The sequence below is a fragment of the Jaculus jaculus genome, chromosome 5 (assembly GCF_020740685.1).
Source record: "Jaculus jaculus isolate mJacJac1 chromosome 5, mJacJac1.mat.Y.cur, whole genome shotgun sequence".
Classification (NCBI taxonomy): domain Eukaryota; kingdom Metazoa; phylum Chordata; class Mammalia; order Rodentia; family Dipodidae; genus Jaculus; species Jaculus jaculus.
Window position 1 is genome coordinate 65,315,641 of NC_059106.1, and position 24,766 is coordinate 65,340,406.

Genomic DNA, 24,766 nt, shown 5'->3' on the forward strand with positions numbered 1-24,766 from the left:
ATATTATTCTTCCTGGAATAAAATTGCAGGAAGAAAATTATACTTCATGCTGGAATATAAGTGAGTCTTGAAAACATGCTAAATGAAAGAAAGCAGACTAAAGAAAATACACATTGTCTTATTCATTTATATGAAATATGCAAACTAGGTAAATACATAGAAGCAGTTCAGTGGTTGCCAGGGGGTAGGGTAGGGACTTATCAGGGAGTGGCTACTTAATAGGCATGGGGAGGGGGTTGTGGGTAATGAAAAAGGTTTGGAATTAGGTTGTGGTGATGTTTGCAGAACCTTGTATATATCTTCCAGATACTGGATTGTACACTTTATTTTTGTTAAATGTTTTATTTATTTTTTCCTTTGTGTTTTAAAATTATTTATTTATTTTTATTTTTTAATTAATTTTTTTGTTTAATTTTATTTATTTGAGAATGACAGACAGAGAGAGAATGGACATGCCAGGGCCTCCAGCCACTGCAAATGAACTCCAGACGCATGCACTCCCTTGTACATCTGGCTTACATGGGTCCTGGGGAATCAAGCCTTGAACTGGGGTCCTTAGGCTTCATAGGCAAGCGCTTAACCACTAAGCCATTTCTCCAGCCCTTATTTATTTTTTAGAGAGAGAATGGGCATACCAGGGCCTCTAGGCACTGCAAAGGAACTCTAGACGCATGCACCACCCTGTGCATCCAGTTTTACATGGATACTGGGGAAGCGAACTTGGGGTCTTTTGGCTTTGCCAGCAAACATCCCCCCTTTTTTTTTTCAGTTTTGTTTTTTTGAGGTAGGGTCTCATTCTAGCCCAGGCTGACCTGGACCCTGGAATTCACGCTGTATTCTCAGGGTGACCTTGAACTCCTATCTCTGTCTCCCAAGTGCTGGGAATAAAGGCATGCGCCACCACGCCCAGCTGGCCAGCATCTTAACTGGTAAGCCATCTCTCCAGCCCCTTCATGCTTTTTAAAAACAATTACAAAACAACACGGTGAAAACTTTATTTGGGGCCATTCGAGCATTTGGACCATTTTGGGTATCTTTAACTCCTTTCTATGCACACACACAGACAATACCCGGAAAAGCAGTAGCTTTGCCAGGGGCACTAGGACAGCAAAGGGTCACGTTTTCTTTTGCCGTTCATGCCGTAGGTGGAGGGGGGGACCCAGGACAATGGCTGTCGCTCATGATGTGGAGATGGAGAACGTGAATCTGAATATGGAGAGAGAGGGGAAAGAAGAGCTAGAAGAGAAAATGAGAGAGGATGAGGAATGTAAAGATCCCCCCAAGAGCAGAAAGGTCCACAGAATTGTCTCAAAGTGGATGCTTCCTGAACCAGCTCGGAGAACATACCTGGAGAGAGCCAACTGTCTCCCGCCGCCCCTGTTCATCATCTCTATCAGCCTGGCCGAGGTAAGCTCCACAGGCGCTGACCGGTGCTGGGGTCTGCTGCAACCAGAAGTTGCAAAGTGGGAGTGAGATCTACATCTAGAGAAGAGACCTTAGTAAGGACAAGGACAGCACACACCAAACCTCCTCCACCCACGCCTAAAGCTGCCGTGCCAACCTTACTCAGTTTCATTCCTCAGACAATTCTACTCAGCAGTGACTGCCATTCTGGCCACTTCATTTCGTTTTAGCTCGTGGGGTCTTTAGAGACCAAGGAAGCAGCTGATCATGGTGGTGCACACCTTTAGTCCCAGCACTAGGGAGGATCGCCTTGAGTTCGAGGCCACCCTGGGACTACAGAGTGAATTCCAGGTCAGCCTGGGCTAGAGTGAGACCCTACCTTGAAAAACCACAAAAACCAAGAAAACCAAAACCAAAACCAAAACCAAAACCAAAAACAAAAAACAAAACAAAAAAAAACCCAACAACTGAAGACCTATGGGGGCTGTAAACTGACTTTAAAGCATTTTATTTATTTATATAAGAGTGACAGACAGAGAAAGAAGGAAAGAGGGAGAGAGAGAGAGAGAGTAATGGGTGCATCAGGGCTTCCAACCACTGCAAACAAACTCCAGATGTATGCGCCACTTTGTGCATCTGGCTTATGGGGGTACTGGGGAATAGAGCCTCGAACTAAGATCCTTAGGCTTCAAAGGCAAGCACTTAACTGCTAAGCCATCTCTCCAGCCCTTATAAATTGACTTTTCATTTATTTTATTTAGTCGAGAGAGAGAAAGAGGCAGGAGAGAAAGAGAAAGAGAGAGAGAGAGAGAATGGGCACATCAGGACCTTCAGTTGTTGCAAATGAACTCCAGACACATGTACCACCATGTGCATCTATTTTACATGGGAACTGGGGAATGGAACTTGGGTCCTTTGGCTTTGCAGGCAAACACCTTAACTGCTAAGCCATCTCTCCAGCCCTAAATTGAATTTTTATGTTATCTAGATTTTGGGTGTGTTTGTTTTTGTTTTTGAGATAGGATCTGGTTCTGTGGCCCAGGTTGACTCTAAAATTGACTGCAATCCTTTTGTGTAAGTCTCCTGATTACAGTTGGAAGCCACCTCACTTGGCTTTGTAAATTGGCTTTCTCTCTTGAATCCACTTAGATAGAAGAGCAACGGAACTGGGCGTGGTGGCGCACACCTTTAATCTCAGTACTAGGGAGGCAGACATAGGTGGATGACCATGAGTTTGAGGATACCCTGAGACTACATAGTGGATTCCAGGTCAGCCTGAGCTAAAGTGAGACTCTACCTCGAAAAACTGAAAAAAAAAAAAAAACATAGAAGAGCCATGGGCTTCCTGGAATGTCAGAGGGAAAAGTGGGATCCTCTAAGGATGTCTGCTTTGGGCAGCATTTTTAGACTATGACCTGATCAGCTCTCTTGAGTTCCAAAAGAGTGTAAAGCTCAGAGGGCTGTAAAGTGTAAAGCAGGATGACTCACCCAAAGGTGTGCCTCAGTGACTGGGCCCGGGCTAGGCTTCTCCTGAGCCTTGTAACACCAAGCTTTTTCTCCTACACTGGGGTGTCATAAAATAATTGCTAGGCATGGTTGCCTATGCAGTATGACTTCAAGGGCATTAGGATGTTCCTAACATAATCCTCTTTTGCTGTTGTTTGTGGAGATAGGGTCTCATTCTAGCTCAGACTGACCTGGAATTCACTATGTAGTCCCAGAGTGGCCATGAACTCAAGGCGATCTACCTATCTCTGCTTCCCAAGTGCTGGTATGTCAGCTTTCTTAAAAAAAAAAAAAAATTAACCTGGTATGATGAGACACGTCTTTAATCCCAGCACCATATATGTATTTGCAAGCAGAGAGAAGAGACGGACAGAGAGGATGGGCACTCCAGGGCCTCCAGCCACTACACATGAACTCCAGATGCATGTGCCACCTTGTGCATTTGGCTTTATTTGCTTTATTTATAGTCCTTAAGCTTTGCAGGCAAGTTCCTTAACCACTAAGCCATCTCTCTGGTGGTCAGCTTTCTTATCAGGGATGTATGAATGATCAAAACAAATCAATAAGGTGTAAAGCAGTGGGCTAAACCCATGTGGAGGTTTGACAACCCCAAAATCTTCAGGGAATTCTCTCTCTCTCTCTCTCTGCCTGTTTCTCTGTTGCTCTCAAACAAACAAACAAACAAATAAATAAATAAATAAATAAATAAAAAAAACCAAAATCTTCAGGGAAAACTGGCAGGCTAGAGATCAGTGTAGCAGGGCTGCAGACTGAATTGGAGGCCATCTGTGGATGGGTTCTTTCTTCCTAAATGGAAGGCAGCCCTTTCCTACTATTTCATCTGATGGTGAGACCTTCCCACATGATGGAGAGAAAAGTCTACTGGTCAAGATGTTTATTTTAGCCCAGGTATGCTGGTGCATACCTTTAATGCCAGCACTTGAGAGGCAGAGGTAGGAGGAGCCTGAGACTACAGAGTGAATTCCAGGCCAGCTTGAACTAGATCGAGACCCTACTTCATAAAACAACAACAAAAATAAATTAAAAAATTAAAAAATAGGGCCGGAGAGGTGGCTCAGCAGTTAAGTTGCTTGCCCGCAAAGCCTAACAAACTGAGTTTGATTCCACAGTACCCACATAAAGCCAGATGCACAAAGTGGCACATGCATCTGGAGTTCATTTGCAGTGGCTGGAGGCCCTGGTGCACCCATTCTCTCTATATGTCTCTCTTCTATCTCTCTCTGCTTGCAATTATATAAAAATATTTTAAATAACAGCCAGGTGTGGTGGCACACACCTTTCATCCCAGCACTTGGGAGACAGAGGTAGAAGGATTACCGTGAGTTTGAGGCCACACTGAGACTACATAGTGAATCCAGATCAGCTTGGGCTACAGTAAGACCCTACCTTGAGAAACCAAAAAATACAAAATAAAACAAAAGCATTTCTGTTTGATCCTTGCTAACAGCTGGCTGTGTTTATTTACTATGCTGTGTGGAAGCCTCAGAAACAGTGGATCACCTTGGACACAGGGATCTTGGAAAGCCCCTTTACCTATCGTCCCGAAAAGAGGGAGGAAGCCTGGAGGTTTATCTCCTACATGCTCGTCCATGCTGGGTAAGGAGCGATGCTGCAGTCTCTGGTCGCAGAGCAGATTTGGTAGCTGTGAGACGGGAGAGGTGGATCGTGCCTGTCATCCCAGCACTTGGGAAGCAAAGGCAGGAGGGGTTATGACAAGTTTGAGGCTAGCCTGGTCTACATAAGGAATTCCAGGGTAGCCAGGACTACAGAGTCAGACTCAAAAAACAAAACACAAACAACATTGTCACCTCTCACTTGTTCAGAGCCTTGTCCTTGATGGCATTTTCATATCCATTACTTTGTTTGATCCTCACAACAACTTAGAAGGCAGACATTTCTCCCACGGTTTCATACCTGAGGATGTAAATCATTTGTTCCAGACCCCACAGCTGAGGTGTGAAAGGAAGACTCAAACCACTCATTTTCGTTCGTAGGGCCATGCCCTGTCCATGTCATAACTGCCTGACACTGGTACTGACAGAGGAATATTCATGAGTAGAGACCAAATTACTATCAAACCAAAAACAGGTCCCTCTTGTTGGATGTTGTCAGGTGTTCCCTTTAGGTGAGGAAGTGGTCTGCTTCCCTCAAATGCACACTTTAAAAAAGATTCATTCAGAGGCTGGAGGGATGGCTTAGCCATTAAGGCATTTGCCTGCAAAGTCAAAGGACCCAGGTTCAATTTCCCAGAACCTATGTTAGTCAGATGCACAAGGTGGCGCATGTGTCTGGAGTTCGTTTGCAGTGGCTAGAGGCCCTGGCACACCCATTCTCTCTCTCTCTCTCTCTCGTCCTTTCTCTCTGTCAAATAAATAAATAATTTTTTAAAAAGCTTTAAAAATTAGCCAGGCGTGGTGGTGCATGCCTTTAATCCCAGCACTTGGGAGGCAGAGGTAGGAGGATCGCCGTGAGTTCGAGGCCACCCTGAGACTCTATAGTGAATTCCAGGTCAGCCTGGGCCAGAGTGAAACCTTACCTCGAAAAACAAACAAACAAACAAACAAAAAAAAGCTTTAAAAATTAAAAAATAGGGCTGGAGAGATGGCTTAGCGGTTAAGCGCTTACCTGTGAAGCCTAAGGACCCCGGTTCGAGGCTCGATTCTCCAGGTCCCACGTTAGCCACATGCACAAGGGGGTGCACGCGTCTGGAGTTCGTTTGCAGAGGCTGGAAGCCCTGGCGCGCCCATTCTCTCTCTCTCCCTCTATCTGTCTTTCTTTCTGTCTGTCACTCTCAAATAAATAAATAAAAAATGAACAAAAAATATTAAAAAATATTCATTCAGGACTGGGGGAAGTTGCTTAGTGGGTAGTGCTTGGCATGCAGGCATGACAACCTGAGTTCTGGTCCCTAGCACCCACGTAAATGCCACGCGTGGTAGCACATGTCAGAGGTGGAGATAGAAGGATCCCTGGGGCTTGCTGGCTACCCAGACTAATCAAATCATTGAACTCCAGATTTAGTGCAAGGCCTTGTCCTGCCCCTGTGGCTGAGCTGGAAGTTATATAAGGTAGAAATGTTTTTGAATACAAATAACAACAATAAAAACAAATCTAACTAAGGGAGGTTGAAGGAAACCTTCCCTGCCATGTTTTCCACAGAGTCCCAAGCTCGCTCATTTGTTCATTGATGATCCAGGGCTCTGGAGGTGCTTGTGGGGTTTGATAAGCAAGGTAATAAAAAGTTCATTAAAAATATGTTTTTTCTAAGCCAAGCATGCTGGCTCATACCTTTAGTCTGAGCACTTGGAAGGCAGAGGTAGGAATAATGCTGTGAGTTCAAGGCCAGCCTGGAGGTATAGAGTGAGTTCCAGGTCAGCCTGGGCTAGTGGGAACCTACTTTGATTTAAAAAAAAAAAAAAAAAAAGAACAACTTATTTTCTGAGTTTGGGCCTGCAGGTCAATGGTAGAGAGCTGGCCTAGCATGTGCAATGCTCTGAGTTTGAGCCTCTGGATGGCAATAATAATAATAATAATAATAATAATAGCAATATACACACTCTATTAACAATTATAATAAAATTCAAATTATAATAAATATTCAAATACATAGCATACCCAATTATAGTATTGCACAAGCAGTACCAATTTTAGGTATAATTTTATTATATGATTGTAATAATAGTATTTATTACTAATTACTATACTTACTAGAGCAATCACTAATTAGTATTTTTTGAGGCATGATCCCCATATGCACCCACACTGGCCTTGACCTCACCATCCTCCCTACTTAGCCTGCTCAGTGCTGTGCCACCACACCTGGAACCTTCAGCTAGTACTAAAGGTAACGTTTTTTGTTGTTCTTTTGAGGCAAGATTTTACTCTGTAGTCCAGGCCAGCCTGTAACATATCAGCTTGACTTCAAACTCATTGCAATCCTCCTGCCTCAGCCACAAGAATGCTTGGGAAAACAGGCATAAGTACCACACCTGGCTTTAAAGGTAACCTTTTTTTTTTTTTTTTTTTGAGGTAGGGTCTCACTCTAGTCCACTTGGAATTCACTATGTAGTCTCAGACTGATTTCAAACTCACAGTAATCCTCCTACCTTGGCCTTACTAGAGCTGGGATTAAAGGCATACACCACCAGGTCCAACTAAAGTAACTTAAAAAAAATTATTTGCAAGCAGAGAAAGAGAGAGAGAGAGAGAATGAGTACGCCAGGGCCTCTAGTCACTACAAACTCCAGGTGTATGTACCACTTTGTGCACTTGGCATTATGTGGGTACTGGGGTACTAAACCTGGGTCCTTAGATTTTTGTAGGCAAGTGCCTTAACTGCTTAGCCAGCCCTAAAGGTAGCTTTAAAAAAATTATGTGAAAGAAAAAATTGGTGTGCCAGGTCCTCCAACCACTGCAATCAAACACCAGATGCATGTGTCCTCTTGTGCACATATGCAACATTGCACACTTTTGCCACCTTTTGCTTCTTCCTTACATGGGATCTGGAGAGTCAAACATGGGTCCTTACTTAGGCTTTGCAGACAAGCGCCTTAACTGCTAAGCCATCTCTCCAGCCCTAAAGGTGGCTTTTTAATGTAGTACAAGGGAAGATATTTCTCTTGCTATCTCTCTATTACAAAGATCCTGGGGTTGCAAATTTAAAAATCTATTGAGCTGGGTATAGTGGCGCATGCCTTTAATCCCAGCACTTGGGAGGAAGAGGTAGGGGGATCACTGTGAGTTGGAAGCCATCCTGAGACTACATAGTGAATTCCAGGTCAGCTTGGCCTAGAGTGAGACCCTACTTTGAAAAAGGAAACAACGAAGCCGGGTGTGGTGGCGCACGCCTTTAATCCCAGCACTCGGGAGGCAGAGGTAGGAGGATCGCCGTGAGTTCTAGGCCACCCTGAGACTACATAGTGAATTCCAGGTCAGCCTGAGCCAGAGTGAGACCCTGCCTCGAAAAACAAAACAAAAAAAAAAAAAAAAAGAAAAGAAAAAGGAAACAACGACAACAACAAAAATCTATTGAACCTGGTATGGTGGCTCATGCTTTTAATCTCAGCACTTGGGAGGCTGAGGTTAGTGGCTTGCCATGAATTTGAAACTAGCCTGAGCTACAGAGAGAGCTCAAGGTCATTCTGGGCTAGAGTGAGGCCCTACTTCAAGCAAAACAAACAAACAAACAAAACCACCCAAAACCTTAGGGCTGGAGAGATGGCTCAACAGTTAAGGCACTTGCCTTCAAAGCCTAATGACCAGGGCTTGATTCCCCAGTACCCACATAAAGCCTGATGTACAAGGTGGCATATGTATCTGGAGTTCGTTTGTAGCAGCTGGACACCCTGGCATGCCTATTCTCTCTCCCTCCTTCTGTCTTTCTCTTTTATCTCTCTCTGCTTGCAAATAAAAAAAATAAATTTAAAAGATGGATCAAAACTTAAATTCACTTTGAGTGAATTAAGAATTTCACAAAATGAGCTGGGCATGGTGACACCTGCCTTTAATGCCAGCACTCGAGGCCAGCCTGAGACTACATGGTGAATTCCAGGTCAGCCTGAGCTAGTGAAGACCCTATCTTGGAAAGCAAAAAAAAAAAAAAAAAAAAAAAAATTCACAAAATGATGGAACAGAATCAAAATTAGATATTGAAACAGACATGATTGTATTTGTTACTCAACACCCCTAATTTCAATTTTTTTTTGTTTTTGTTTTTTTGAGGTAGGGTATCACTCTTGCCCAGGCTGACTGGGATTCACTATGGAGTCTCAGGTGGCCTCTAACTAACTCGTGGCGATCCTCCTACCTCTGCCTCCCGAGTGCTGGGATTAAAGGCATGTACCACCACCACACCCAGCTTCAAATTTTTATAGTCTCTGTTGTTTTGTTTTGTTTTGGTTTTTTGCAGGAGGAATAGTATCTCATGTATCTATCCCAAGCTAGCCTTAAGCTCTCCAAGAAGCCAAGGAAGACCTTTTACTTCTCATTCTCCTACTTCCACCTTCCAAGGGCTAGACTTACATGGGTCCAGGTTTATATCTTTTTTTTTTTTTTTTGAGGTAGGGACCTGGAATTCACTGTGTAGCCTCAGGGTGGCCTCGAACTCACCGTGATCCTCCTACCTCTGCCTCCCGAGTGCTGGGATTAAAGGCATATGCTTATGCCACTGCGCCTGGCCCAAGTTTATATCTTTATTTATTTATCTGAGAGAGAGGTAGATAGATAGAGAATGGGTTTGCCAGGGCCTTCAGCCACTGCAAACAAATTCCAGATACATGCACCACTTTGTGCATCTTGTGTAAGTAAGTGCTGGGGAATTGAACCTGAGTACTTACGCTTCACAGGCAAGTGCCTTAACAGCTAAGCCCTCTCTCCAGCCCCAAGTTAATAGGTTCTTTTTTCCTTTTTCTTTCTTCTTCTTCTTTTTTTTTGAGGTAGGGTCTCACTCTAGCTCAGGCTGACCTGGAGTTCACTATGTAGTCTCAGGGTGGCCTTGAACTCACAGTGATCCTCCTACCTCTGCCACTGCATGCTGGGATTAAAGGCGTGTGTCACCACATCCAGTTCTCTCTCTCTCTCTTTTTTAGAGAATTGGAGTTCTAGGGCTTCCTTTCACTGTAATCAAACTCCAGATATGTGTACTACCTTGTGGGCATGTGCAACTTTGTGCATGTGTCACCTTGTGCATCTGGTTTATGTGGGATCTGGAAAGTCAAATACGGGTTCTTAGGCTTCGCAGGCAAGTACCTTAACTGCTAAGCCATCTCTCTCCAGCCTGCAAGTTTATATCTTTAAGCAAGCCTCATTGGTCTGTTTTATTTTATAGTCATTGGTATGCAATTTACAGAGTATATTTATGCTTCAAAATGCCCTTTTATTCGCCCTACATATTGAAGTTTCATGTAAGATTTTATTTAAAAAGAGAAGAGTTGCTCGTTAAAAACAATTAGAGGAGCCAGGTGTGGTGGCACATGACTTTAGTCCCAGCACTTGGGAGGCAGAGGTAAGAGGATTGCCATGAGTTTGAGGCCATCCTGAGATGACATAGTGAATTCCAGGTCAACCTGAGCTAAAGAGAGACCCTATACCTCAAAAAACTAAACAAACAAACAAACAAACAAACAACAACAACAAAAAAAAACAAGTAGAGTGCTGGAGAGATGGCTCATTGATTAAGGTGCTTGCCTGCAAAGCCTAGTGACTGAGGTTTGATTCTCCAGTACCCAAATACAGATATGAAAAGTGGCACATGCATCTGAAATTTGTTTGCAGTGGCTGGAAGCTCCAAAGTGCCCATTTTCTCTCTATCTCTCATCTCTCTGTCTCTGCTTACAAATAAATGAATTAATTTAAAAAAATGAGGCTGGGCTTGGTGGTGCACACCTTTAATCCCAGCACTCCAGAGTGTGGAGGAAGGAGGACAACTGTAAGTTCAAGGCCAGTCTGGGACTACATATGAATTCCAGGTCAGGCTGGACTAGAGCAAGACCCAACCTCAAACAAAACAATAAATAAATGGGTGTGGTAGTGCACACCTTTAATCACAGCATTTGGGAGCCAGAGGCTGGAGGATCGTCTTTGAGTTCAAGGTCGCTCTGAGAATATGTAGTGAATTCCAGGTCAGCTGGGACTAGAGTGAAACCCTACCTTGAAAAATACATAAGAGCTGGAGACATGGCTTTGTGGTTAAGATGTTTGCCTGCAAAGCCAAAGGACCCAGGTTTGATTACCCAGGACACACGTAAGCCAGAGGCACAAGGTGGTGCATGCATCTGAAGTTCATTTGCAGCGGCTGAGGCCCTAACATGCCCATTCCCTTTCTCTCTCTCTGCCTCTCTCTCTCTCTCAAATAAATAGTTTAAAAAACGAAAAAAGAAAGAGAGTAGCTGGATGTGGTGGCATTGGCTTTTAATCCCAGCACTCGGGAGGCAGCGATAGGAGGATCACCATGAGGTCAAGGCCACGCTGAGACTACATGGTGAATTCCAGGTCAGCCTGCGCTAGAGTGATACCCTACCTTGGAAAAACCAAAAAAATAAAAATAAAAAAAATAAAAAGACAAAAGAAAAACAAATAGATAAACGATTAGGAAATGGAATTTTAGTAAGCTCTTAATGAGAACAGAGCATGACCATCCTCCAAGGAAACAACTGGCTGAACACTGACCCTGGACTGTGTTTCCCTCTGCAGAGTTCAACACATCGTGGGGAACCTTCTCATGCAGCTTGTCTTGGGTATTCCCTTGGAAATGGTCCACAAGGGCCTCCGCGTGGGGCTTGTGTACCTGGCAGGAGTGCTTGCAGGTCAGTGATCTGAGGGCCATGTACAGTCCGCGCCTCTGGGCTCCTGGGATGGTAAGCAGAGGGTACACGTGTTCATAGTAGGCATTTACTGAAGTTGAGTTACCGCACCCATGACATATGTGAGGAGCGCAGTAAGTGTTAGAGGTAATTGAACTAGAGCCGATACAAGGTATCCTGCTGCTGATCCCCTGGCGCCTCACATCCCCACAGAACTTACAGCTGGGAGCTGCAAGCAGTTGGGTGGGTAGGTCACGAAGCTCCTGATGTTATGTTGCGGAACTTTTCTGCAAAGATCACTCCACTGCCACATGAGTGAAGGCAGAGGAGTTTATTTCCCGGGGACTGAAGTTGGGGTTTTAGTCTCATTTTATAGTGCTCCCAGTCGAGGGCGGGGTGAATGAGCAAGCCGGCAGCTGGTTTACAGAAGCAGGATGTGACAGCTGGCTTGTGCAGTCCGTAGGATTCAAAACAATTTTTCAAAATATACCTATGAATCAACATGCGTGTGGATCTTGTAGTTGGGTCACTATGATCTCTGTTTTACTCTATTTTAGTCTAAACTGGTTTTTTTTTTTCCCCTCTTACCATCTCTTTGGGTCCCCCCAGACAGTTCTCTCTTTGGGATTCCTTCAGCTGCTGACAGAGATCAGTTCAGCTCCTCAGCAGTTAACTCGTACAGTGACTTTGTGCGTCAGTCCACCTTCCTGCTTCTTTTCCACTACAGTTAGACTATAATGACCAGGAGAAGTAAAAAGATCACTTTTGCATTGAAGACATTTGAGGGCTGGGGAGATGGCTCAGACATTAAATGCACTTGCCTGTAAAGCTTGTTGACCTAGTTTCAATTCCTCAGTACCCACATAAAGCCAGATGCGTAAAGTGGTGCATGTATCTGGAGTTAATCTGCAATGACAGGAGGCCGTGGCGCACCCATTCATTCACTCTTTCTCCTTGCAAATAAATAAATAAATCATTTAAAAGTGGGGGGAGGAGGCTGGAGAAATGGCTTAGTGGTTAAGGTGCTTACCTGTGAAGCCTAAGAACCCAGGTTCAACTCTCCAGTACTCATGACTCAGGTAAGCCAGATGCACAAGGCGGCACATGCCTCTGGAATTAGTTTGCAGTGGCTAGAGGTCCTGGTATACCATTCTCTCTATATATATCTGCCTCTCTCTCTCTCATAAATAAATTAAATATAAAAAATTCAAATAAAAAAGAAAAAAAGAGACATTTGAGGGGCTGGAGAGATGGCTCAGTAGTTAAGGCTTATAGAGCTGAACGACCTCAGTTCAATTCCCCAGTACCCACCTAAATGCCAGATGCATAAAGTGTTTGCATCTGGAGTTTGTTTGCAGCAGCTAGAGGCCCTGGTATGCCCATTCTCTCTCTCCCCCTCCCAGGCCTGGTGGTGAATGCCTTTCATTCCAGCACTGGGGAAGCAGAGGTAGGAGGATCTCTACGAGTTTGAGGCCACCCTGCAAATGCCAGGTCAGCCTGGGCTAGAGTGAGATCTTACCTTGAAAAAGCAATACAAAAATAATTAAAAAATTAGCAAAAACATATTTTAAGGGCTGGAGAGATGGCTCAATGGCTAAAGGAGCTTGGTTGCAAAACCTGATGGCCTGGGGTTCAATTCCCAAGCCACCCATATATGCCAGACAAAACATGGTACAAGAGTGTGATGTTTATTTTCAGTGACAAGAGACCCTGGCATGCTACCTCCGCCTCCCAGGTTTAAGTTAATAAGTAAATAAATAAATAAATCATGCTTTTAATGTCATATCAAGTAAATTTGCTTAACACAAGTTTAGTAAGATTTCACCTGTGTTTTCTTTGATTTTAAATTTATTAAAACAATAGAAAGCCAGGCGGTGGCACATACCTTTACTCCCAGCACTTGGGAGACAAAGGTGGGAGGATTACTGTGAGTTCAAGGCCACACTGAGATAACATAGTGAATTTCAGGTCTAGAGTGAGACCCTACCTCCAAAAACCAAAATAAATAAAATAAAATAAAATATTTATTTGTTTGTGTTTTGTGTGTGCACGTGCACGTGTGAGAGCCTCTTGCTGCTGTGAACAACTGCCTAGCCTTTCTGGCTTTACGTGGGTAGCTTGGCAGGCTGAAGCTGGGCCAGCAAGCTTTGTAATCAAGCTCCTTCAACCACCGAGGCGACTCCCCCGCTTCCCCACCTGTGCTTTCTTCTGGAAGTTTAATAATCTTAGGCTTTTACATCCAGGATTATGCACTTGGGAGGCAGAGGTAGGAGGATCGCCATGAGTTCGAAGCCACATAGTAAAGCCCAGGTCAGCCTAGGCTAGAGTGAAACCCTACCTTGAAAAACCAAAAATAAAAAAAATAAAAAAAAATATATATATATACAATAAATAAAAAAATTTATTAACTTGAAAAAGAAGGAATAGAGAGAAAGTGAGAGAAAGAATAGGCACACAGGGCCTCCTGCCACTGCAAATGAACTCCAGACACATGTGCCACTTTGTGCATCTGGCCTTACATAGGTATTGGGGAATCGAACCTGGGTTGGTAGGAGTTCCAAGCAATCACCTTTAACCTTTAATATCCCCAGCCCAACATTGCTCTAACTCTATTATTGGACTGCCTTGGGTACTTCTCACTGATTTCTTTTCCCTCCTCTTCCCCTTCCCTATTTCCTTCCCCACCCTTTTTTCCCCAAATATTTTCTTTATTTATCAGAGAGAGGCAGACAGACAGTGAGAATGGGCACACTAGGGCCTCCAGCCATTGCAAACAAACTCCAGATGCATGCGTCACCTTGTGAATCTGGCTTACACGGATACTAGGGACTCGAACCTGGGTCCTTAGGCTTCATAGACAAGTGCCTTAACCGCTAAGCCATCTCTCCAGTCCCCCCACCCTTTAAAATTTTTGTTTTTGTTTTTTTTTAGTGCTGGGGTTTAAACCCAGGGCTTCCTGTATGGGAAAACATTCTACCACCAACCCATATTCCCAGCTCTTGTCACTGACTTTAACTGATCTTTCATTTCTGTCTTTGTTTTTCCAGTTTTTTTTTTTTTTTTTTTGGTTTTTTGAGGTAGGGTCTCACTCTGGTCCAGGCTGACCTGGAATTAACTCTGTAGTCTCAGGGTGGCCTCGAACTCATGGCGATCCTCCTACCTCTGCCTCCCGAGTGCTGGGATTAAAGGCGTGCGCCACCACGCCCGGCTTCTTTTTTGTTTTGTTTTGTTGTTTTGTTTTTTCAAGGTAGGGTCTTGCGATAGCCCAGGCAGACCTGGAATTCACTATGTAGTCTCAGGGTGACCTTGAAATCAAGGCAATCCTCCAACCTCTGCCTCCCCAGTGCTGGGATTAAAGGTGTGTGCCACCACGCCCGGCTCCTTTCTAGTTTTCTAAGGCCTGAATACCCACTTCTCCTTTGTCTCCCTTATCAAATCCAAATACTGCCTCCTCCTCTTCAGAGTTCAAGGGCCTCCTCCTGCTGAGCATGTGATTCTGCCCTGAGTACTCCACAGCAAGTTTGTTAAATTTTATCCTAATAGTAATTACAATCCACATTTTATCGCATGTGTTTACTCATCTATTTGTAAGATTTCTAGGTCAATGTCTTTTTTTGTACAAAGCAGATGTTATATTGTATCCTAAGGATTTAAGGAAGGCCTTGGAAAAAAGAAATCAAATAGTAAAAACTAGGTAATACATAAAAATTATTTTTTTTTTAGTTTTCAAGATAGTGTCTTGCTTGGGATTCACTATATAGTTTCAGGGTGGCCTCAAATTCATGTGATCCTCCTACCTCTGCCCCTCAAGTGCTAGGATTAAAGGCGTGTGCCACCACGCCTGGCCCTGAAAATACCTTAAAGTAATAAGGCCTTGTTTTCATCCAGGAAATCTGATTGGGCTTAGGAAATGAGTTTCATTTTGTTTGAGGACTGATATGTTGAAGATCCTGAGGCCAACTTTGGACTTCATAAGAAAGACATCCATTAGATAGGAGAATGCCGAAACATCTGGGCATTTTGTGAATTCTGACTAAACGTGTAGGGTATCTTGAAATAGCAGCTAGCAAGTCCATAGCCCACACCATGCAGGGCTGAGGAGAGGGCTCAGCAATTAAGAGCACTTGCACGAGGACCCCTTCGGCTACTGGAAACCTTCAAGATCAACCCTGGAACCCATGGAAAAATCAGGGAATGGGGCTGGAGAGATGGTTCAGCGATTAAGATGCTTGTCTGCAAAACCTAATGACCCTGGTTCAATTCCCCAGTACCCAATACAGCCAGATGCAGGGAGTTCATCTGGAGTTCATTATCAGCGGCTAAAGGCCCTGATGTGCCCATTCTCTCCCTCTCTCTCTGTTTGCAAATAAAAAAGAAAAACCAGCCATGCCTACACATTTCTGTAACTCCAGGTAGGTGGAGGCCAGAAAATCACTCACTAGTGTTCTCTGAGAGAATGCAGCTCCAGGCTGAGGGAGAGACCCTGTCTCAAGGAATGAAATATGAGGATGAATGATAAGAGAAAACCCAACATCCTCCTCTGGCTTCCCCATGCCTGAGCATCCCACATGCTGTCTGCACATGATAAACATCACACCCACATGCAAAAAAAAAAAGCATATCATGTTTTGGTATGATACATGTATCCCCTCACAACCCATTAAGGCTTATTAATATCTCCCATGCTATAGATGGGCAAATTGAGGCCCAGAGAGGCTGTTCAAGTCACACAATTGGTAATCCTGGCTCCAGAGCCTATGCTCTTATCTCTGTTTTGCCACTTTTTCTTTTTTTTTTTTTTTTTGAGGTAGGGTCTGTGGCCCAGGCTGACCTGGAATTTACTGTGTTGTCTCAGAGTGGCCTTGAATTCTTACCTCTGCCTTCCAAGTGCTGGGATTAAAGGTGTGTGCTGCCACACCCAGCTTTTTTTTTTTTTTTTTGAGGTAGGGATTCATTCTAGCTCAGCCTGACCTGGAATTTACTATGTAGTCTCAGGGTGGCCTCGAACTCATGGCAATCCTCCTACCTCTGCCTTCCAAGTGCTGGGATTAAAGTGTGCCACCATGCTTGGCTCTCCACCTAATTTTAAAATTAAAATTTAATTTTTTTGTTTTTTGAGGTAGGGTCTCACTGTAGCCCAGACTGACCTAGAATTCACTATGTAGTCTTAGGGTGACCTCAAACTCATGGTGATCCTCCTACTTCTGCCTCCCAAGTGTATTTTTAAATTTCTATTTATTTATTTATTTATTTTGTTTTGTTTTTCGAGGTAGGGTTTTACTCCAGCCCAGGCTGACCTGGAATTCACTATGGAGTCTCAGGGTGGCCTCGAATTCCCAGCAATCCTCCTACCTCTGCCTCCTGAGTGATGGGATTAAAGGCGCGTGCCATCATGCCCAGCTAATGCTCAGCTTTCTTTTTAAAATGAAAAAGAGAAAGTGAGTGAGAGAGAAAGCAAGAATTAGCATATCAGGGCCTCCAGCCACTGCAATTGAACTCTAGATGCATGTGCCACCTTGTGTGCATGTGCATCCTTATGTGCTTGCAATACCCTGTGGGTCTGGCTTACCTGGGACCTGTAGAGTTGAATTTTGGACCTTAGGCTTTGCACACAAGTGCCATAACTGCTAATCCATCTATCCAGCCCATCTAAATTTTTTTTAAATTTTATTTTAAAAAGAAAGAATTGGTGTGCCAGAGCCTCCAGCCACTGCAAGTGAACTCCAGATGCTTGCGTTACCTAGTGGGCATGCGCAGTCTTGCACTTACCTCACCTTTCTGTGTCTGGCTTATGTCAGATCTGGAGAGAGATAGAACATAAGTCCTTAGACTCTGCAGGCAAGCACCTTAACCACTAAGCTATCTCTGTAGCTTTTTTTGTTTTGTTTTTGATTTTCAAGGTAGGGTCTTTCTCTATCCCCAGCTGACCTGAAAATCACTATGTACTCTCAGGGTGGCCTTGAACTGATAGCAATCATCTTACCTCCTGAGTGCCGGATTAAAGGTGTGCACCACCATGTCCAACTCTATCATAATTTGTAGGTCTATGTGACTTTTAAAATTTTCTTTTTTTAGGTTCCCTTGCCAGCTCCATTTTCGACCCCCTCAAGTCTCTTGTGGGTGCTTCAGGAGGAGTCTACGCTCTGATGGGAGGCTATTTTATGAATGTTCTAGTGGTAAGAATTTTGGGAATGGAGTCTATAGACTTGTTAAGGATTATTTAATTTGGGAGGTTTGACAGTTATTTCTGTTGCTGGGCAGGAAGTACATGTGTCATGGTGTGTATGAGGAGGTCAGAGGACAACTTTGGGGTCTCGCTGCTACAGGCTGCAGATTGCAAAGGAAAGTCAGACTCACTTGTGTTTGGTGTTCTCCCAGCTCCACCTCCCACTGCCGCAGGCGCTTTGGGATCGCAGGTGCGCGTGCCGCTTTGCACCTGGCTGTGGTGCTGAGCTATCTCCCAAGCCCATTAGGTTTTGGGTCCAAAAGATATTGATCTGTGTGTGTGTTTATGGGCACAGGAAGGTCTCTTGCCACTATACTCAAATGCCAGATCCATTCACTACCTTTTGTATCTGTTTTTTTTTTTTTTTTAAATTTTTGCTCTATCCCAGGCTGACCTGAAATTTACCCTGTAGTCTCAGGGTGGCCTTGAACTCATGATGATCCTTCTATCTCAGCCTTCCAAGTGCGGGGATTAAAGGCATGTGCCACCATGCCCGGCTTGCATCTGGTTTTATGTGGGAACTTGGAATTGAACACTGGCTGGCCAACATTGCAAGTACCTTTAATCACTGAGCAATCTCTCTAGCCCATTTCTTTTTCTCCCTCGCCCCCACCAAGGTAGGGTCTTGCTGTATCCCAGGCTGACCTAGGTAGTCTCAGGGTGGCCTCAAACTCGGCAATCCTCTTATCGCTGCCTCCTGAGTGCTGGGATCAAAGGTGTGCACCATGATGTCTGGCAAATTTTGGGGGTTTTTGAGACAGTCTAATGTAGTTCTGGCTGGCTTCAAACTTGACCTGTAGGGCTGAAGGGAAGGCTTACTGGTTAAGGACCCAGGTTTGATACCTTAGGACCCATGATCCGGATGCAAAAGGTGTTGCATGCATCTGGAGTTCATTTGCAGTGGTTGAAGGCCCTAGTGTACCCCTTTTCTCTCTCTCTCTTTCTCTGTCTCAAACAAATAAAACTTGACCTGTAGCTGACAATGACCTTGTCCTCTGATCTTCCTGTATCTACTCCAAGTACAAAAGTCATAATTATATACTTCATGACACACACACACACTAACATTTGGTTCAAGGAATTTAATTTATCAGTATTTACTGAACACTTAGGTTCTAAGAACTATGTGTCCACTATATGTTATATGTTTTTTTCTTATCTCAGAAGTAATAGAGATTAGACCAGGCATAGTTACATCTGGAGGGTTTGGAGTTTTTGTTTGTTTTGACAAGGTCCTTTTATGCAGCCCAGGACAACCTGAATTTAAGGACCCTGCCTTCCTGATTCCACCTGCAGGGTGCTGGGATTACAGGTGTGTGCCACCATGCCAGACAGAATAGGTTTTTTTTGGCAGATGCAGACTTGCCTGATCCAATCTGTATTTAAGGACTCTCCCACTGGAAAAGATTTGGGGTGAGTCTAGCCATTCATATTTACAAATAGTGCTATATGGGTAGGGGGAACAAAAGAAAATAATGGGAGGGGATTCTGATCAAAATACATTGTGTCCATGTATGAAATTGTCAATAAAACACCTTAACCGCTACACCATCTCTCCAGCCCCAGAGTCTCTTAATATAGCTCAGGCTGGTCTTAAACTTGTGATCCTCTGTCTCTGCTCCTCATGTGATGGGATTACAGTCCTGCACCATACCATGCCAGGCCTGGACTGAGATTTTTTCAAAGATAATATACACAATTTTAGTCCAGTATGGTGGCACACACCTTTAATCCCAGCACTTAGAAGGCAGAGGTAGGAGGATCGCCATGAGTTCGAGGCCACCCTGAGATCTCATAGTGAATAGAGAGAGAGAAATGGGTGTATCAGGGTATCTAACCACTGCAAATGAATTCCAAACACATGTGCATCATGTGCATGTGGGTTCTGAAGAATTTTACCTGGGTCATAGGCTTTGCAGGCAAGCCCCTTAAGCACTAAGTCATCTCTCCAACCCCCACAAAGCGGATTTTTTTTGTCAGACTCAGGTATGTAAGAGGAAGACCTAAGTGGTCCGGTGGATTTAGATAGAGAGCTGATCCAAAGGCCAGCCCACCTGGGTAGTGTACCAGTCTGTGGAGGCAGCAGGGGGCGCTCCAGCCATTGTGGATGAAACTGGGTCAGACACAGGCTCCATTCCTGCCAAGGTGGGCTGGTTCTCTCTGAGCTCCTGTCCCTAACTCAATCTGCCTAAAAGAAGCTAGCTTTCTCCTGTCTCCTTCAACTCTATACAGCCCAGGCTGATCTGGAACTCTCTATAGTCTCAGGGTGGCCTAAAACTCACAGTGATCCTCCTACCTCTGCCTCCCGAGTGCTGGGATTATGTGCCACCACACCTGGATAAATAATATTTTTTGATCAATAGTTTTATTGCTTTTGAAGTTAGCTATAAAACTAAAGTAAACAGGGCATGGTGGCACACACCTTTAATCCCAGCACTCGGGAGGCAAAGGTAGGAAGATCACCGTGAGTTCGAGGCCACCCTGAGACTACAAAGTGCATTCCAGGTCAGCCTTGGCTAGAGTGAGACCCTACCTCAAACAAACAAGCAAACAAACAAACAAACAACCAACAAAAAACCCTAAAGTAATGCTCAAATTTTAGTTAAGTCTTTGTTAACTACTACTGGGAACTAGGATAAAATAACAAATGGATATTAACCAAAAAGAGACTTAGAATTGTGGCATTGGACTTAGTCTGACAACATTTATTGAACTGTCCATCCACTTACTGACATGTCAAATGTTGATTTTATATTACTAATATTTAATTACATCCTTTACATCATAAAATTAAACATTATGTTTCTATTTGTTCTCCAGAGTATACCAGCAATGTACTTCCCAGACACTTTTTTTTTTTTTTCAAGGTAGGGTCTCACTCTGGTCCAGGCTGACCTGGAATTAACTCTGTAGTCTCAGGGTGGCCTTGAACTCACTGCGATCCTCCTACCTCTGCCTCCCAAGTGCTGGGATTAAAAGCATGCGCCACCACGCCCGGCCTCCCAGACACATTTGAAAACTTGCTTGCTATACCTATGGTTTCTTTTGCAAATACCTGACACAAAGTCTTTTTTTTTTTTTTTTTTTTTGAGGTAGGGTCTCATTTTAGCTCAGACTGACCAGGAATTAACTCTGTCATCTCAGGGTGGCCTGGAACTCAAATAAATGAAGCCAGGCGTGGTGGCACATGCCTTTAATCCCAGCACTTGGGAGGCAGAGGTAGGAGGATCACAGTGAGTTCCAGGCCACCCTGAGACTACATAGTGAATTCCAGGTCAGCCTGGACCAGAGTGAGACCCTACCTCAAAAAAACAAAAAGAAAAAAAAATTATTTATTTGAGAGAGAGGGAGAAAGAAAAAGAACTCCAGACACATGAGCCAACTTATGTATCTGGCTTTACATGGGTAATGGGGAATTGAACCTGCATCCTTAGGCTTCAAAGGCAAGGTGCCTTAACTGTTAGGCTATCTCTCCAGCCCAAATACCATTGTTTTCAATGAAAAGGCAGGCAAAGGAGGAGTTCCATTTGCCTGTAGCTTATCTGATTATCCTTTGTCTCTTTCCAAGAATTTCAGAGAAATGATTCCTGCCTTTGGAATTGTCAGGCTGCTGATCATCATCCTGATAGGTGAGTTTTGTGAGCACATGACATGGTGGGTCTTCAGGGCTCAGCTTTCGGAAGGCCTTTGTGCAGCTCCTCTGGAGGATGACTGCTGGCCTGGGGTCAGAAAGAACTGTCAGCTTCAGACTTGACACTGCAGGAAGCGGTGAGTCTTCATAGACCCGAAGAAGTCCCTCAGTGATGTGTTCTTTGTGGATGAGGGAAGCCATGAAAGTAGACGTGTGGGAGTCCCTCTCCTCAGCCACAATGGCTTCACTTATGTTTTGAATATAGGACTTCCTCTTTCAGAAACTGGAAATTTCCAGTGGAGTACAGTGGCATATACTTTTAATTCCAGCACATGGGAGGCTGAAGTAGGAGGATTGCAGTGAGTTTAAAGCCAGCCTAGGCCACAGAGTGAATCGCAAACTCAGCCTGGGCTAGAGTGACATCTTGTCCTAAAAAAAAAGCCAAGCCAGGTGTGGTGGCGCACGCCTTTAATCCCAGCACTCGGGAGGCAGAGGTAGGAGGATCGCCAAGAGTTCGAGGCCACCCTGAGACTACAGAGTGAATTCCAGGTCAGCCTGAGCCAGAGTGAGACCTTACCTCGAAAAACCAAAAAAAAAAAAAAAAAAAAAAAAAAAAAAGCCAAGTGTGGTGGGGCACGCCTTTAATCCCAGCACTCAGGAGGCAGAGGTAGGAGAATCTCCGAGAGTTTAAGGCCACCCTGAGACTACATAGTGAATTCCATGTCAGCCTGTGCTAGAGTGAGACCCTGCCTCAAAAAACCAAAAGAAGAAAAAGAAGCTGGGTGTGGTGGCACACACCTTTAATCCCAGCACTCGGGAGGCAGAGGTAGGAGGATTGCCAATGAGTTCAAGGCCACCCTAAAACCCACAAAACTGAGGGGCTGGAAATAGAGCAGATGGAAGTCCTAGGGTATTGCTAGTGTTAACCTTCCCTAGTTCCTGGCACACATGAATTCTAGAAGTTATTTGGCCTGAAAATGAATGAAAGCTATAGTGGTGCATGCCCTTTAATTCCAGCACTCAGGAAGGATCATTGTGAGTTTGAGGCCAACCTGTAACTACAGAGTGAATTCTAGGTCATCCTGGGCTAGAGTAAAACCCTACCTTAAGAAAAAAAATTAAAAAAAAAAGAAAAGAAATACACTAGTTATACTAGTTGGGCGTGCTGGGCTTGCCTTTAATCCCAGCACTCGAGAGGAAGAGGTAGGAGGATTGCTGAGAGTTCAAGGCCACCCTGAGACTACAGAGTGAATTCCAGGTCAGCTTGAGCTACAGTGAGACCCTACCTCAAAGCAACAACAACAAAAAAAAAAAAAAAAAAAAAGAAAAGAAAAGAAAAGAAATACACTCCAAATTAATAAAATATTGAATAATGAATCGAAACATTTGATTTGAAACATTTCCTTGAAAAAAGATAGAGTTTTGTTTATTTACTTACGTATTTGTTACAGAGTCTCCTATGTGGTACAGACTAGCTTTAAATTCATATTCCTCCTGTCTCAGCCTGTGGAGTGCTAGGATTCTTTTTTTTTTTTTTAATTTATTTATTTATTTATTTGAGAGCGACAGACACAGAGAGAAAGACAGATAGAGGGAGATAGAGAGAATGGGCGCGCCAGGGCTTCCAGCCACTGCAAACGAACTCCAGACGCGTGCGCCCCCTTGTGCATCTGGCTAATGTGGGACCTGGGGAACCGAGCCTCGAACCGGGGTCCTTGGGCTTCACAGGCAAGCGCTTAACCGCTAAGCCATCTCTCCAGCCCTGCTAGGATTCTTTTTGTTAAATATTATTTATTTATTTTGAGAAAAAGAGAGAGAATGAATTGGTGTGCCAGGGCCTCTTGCCACTGTACAAACTCCAGATACATGAGTCACATTGTACATCTGTCTTTACATGGGCACTGGGAAACTGAACCCTCAGCAGACAGACTTGCTAAGCAGGTACCTTTAACCTCTGAGCTATATCCCCAGTCCCACTGTTTTATTTTAAACGGTATACATTATTCTTTTTTTAAACATTTTTTTAAAATTATTTATTTATTTATTTGAGAGCGACAGACACAGAGAGAAAGACAGATAGAGGGAGAGAGAATGGGCACGCCAGGGCTTCCAGCCTCTGCAAACGAACTCCAGACGCGTGCGCCCCCTTGTGCATCTGGCTAACATGGGACCTGGGGAACCGAGCCTCGAACCGGGGTCCTTAGGCTTCACAGGCAAGCGCCTAACTGCTAAGCCATCTCTCCAGCCCAAAACGGTATACATTATTCTTAACTTCATCAAACATTATTTGTAGGAAATGTCTAACTAAGCAACTGAACCTACCTTTGGGAAAAGTTAAGGAAATCTCACATTTTCATTCTTTTTTTCCCCATCTATTTTCAAGGAGAGAGAGAGAGAGAGAGAGAGAGGGAGAGGGAGAGGAGGAGAGGAGAGAGAGAGGAGACAGACAGAGAATGGGCACATCAGGGTCTCTAGGACTCAAAATGAACTCCAGACACATGTGCTCTCTTGTGCATATGGCTTACATGGGTACTAGGGATTTGAACCTGGGTCCTTTGGCTTCACAGGCAAACACCTTAACTGCTAAGCCATCTCTCCAGCCCATTTTCATTCTTTCTTTTAAAAAATAAATACATTTATGGGCTGGAGAGATGGCTTAGCAGTTAAGGCACTTGCTTAACTGAAGGCTAAATACCCAAATTTGATTCCCTAGTGCCCATGTAAGCCACATGCACAAGATGGCATATGGAGTTGGTTTGCAGTGGCTAGAGGCCCTGGTGTGCCCATTCTTTCTTTCTCTCCTTCCCCCTCTCTCTAATAAATATAAATAAAATAAAATATTAATATCTATATAGATATATTTGTAAGGAGAGAAAGAGAGAGGGAGGGAGAGAATGGGCCCACAAGGGCCTCTGGCTGCTACAAGTGAACTCCAGATTCAAGCTCCACTTGGTGTGCATCTGGCTTTACATGGGGAATCAAACTACGGTTGTTAGGCTTTGTAGGCAAGTACTTAACCACTGAGCCATCTCTCCAGCTCACATTTTCATTCTTTTTAAACAAACCATGTCAAGGCTATTCTCTTAAAATGCATGGCAAATTTTTAAAGAGGACAATATTTTATTGTACTAGAGGCCTCTTTACAAATAGAAAGATGTGCCTCAACTTAAAGATTGCAGAAGTGGTGGAGAGATGGTTTAGTGGTTAAGGCACATGCCTGCGAAGCCCAAGGACCCAGGTTCGACTCCCCAGAACCCACATAAGCCAGATGCACAAGGTGGCACATGCACACAAGGTGGCACACACATCTGGAGTTTGTTTGCAGTGGCTAAGGCCCTGGTGTGCCAATTCTCTCTTGTGCTCATAAATAAAAAAATAATAATAATTAAAGACTGCAGAACCCAGAAGCGAAGTTCCCTAGGGAACGGAAAGAGCCAACTCGAGCCGTAAGGAGGAAGAGGAGGCAGGATGAAATGGGATGGAGAGATGAACATGCTAATGGTCACAAAGGATTTCTTTGCTGTGTTTGAGACAGGGTCTCCTATACCCCAGACTGGCCTCCAACTCTGCTATCTGGTAAGCAGAGAATGACCTTAACTTTCAATCCCCCTGCCTCTACCTCCTTAGTTCCTGTTTTACAGGAGTGTACCACCATGCCTGGTTTATGTGGTGCTGGAA

At 44.1% G+C, this 24,766-nt stretch overlaps 1 protein-coding gene across 1 annotated transcript in view; it reads left to right on the forward strand.

Annotated features, from left to right (window-relative positions):
* Positions 1–1,158: 1,158 nt before the first annotated feature.
* Rhbdl2 (rhomboid like 2) overlaps positions 1,159–24,766 on the forward strand; it is a 29,010-nt gene continuing 5,402 nt past the window's right edge. The window contains exons 1-5 of the mRNA XM_045150431.1: positions 1,159–1,407; positions 4,379–4,527; positions 11,122–11,234; positions 17,307–17,407; positions 21,026–21,086. Coding sequence (XP_045006366.1) covers positions 1,168–1,407; positions 4,379–4,527; positions 11,122–11,234; positions 17,307–17,407; positions 21,026–21,086 — 664 coding nt within the window. The 5' untranslated portion in view covers positions 1,159–1,167. The remainder of the gene's footprint in view (positions 1,408–4,378; positions 4,528–11,121; positions 11,235–17,306; positions 17,408–21,025; positions 21,087–24,766) is intronic.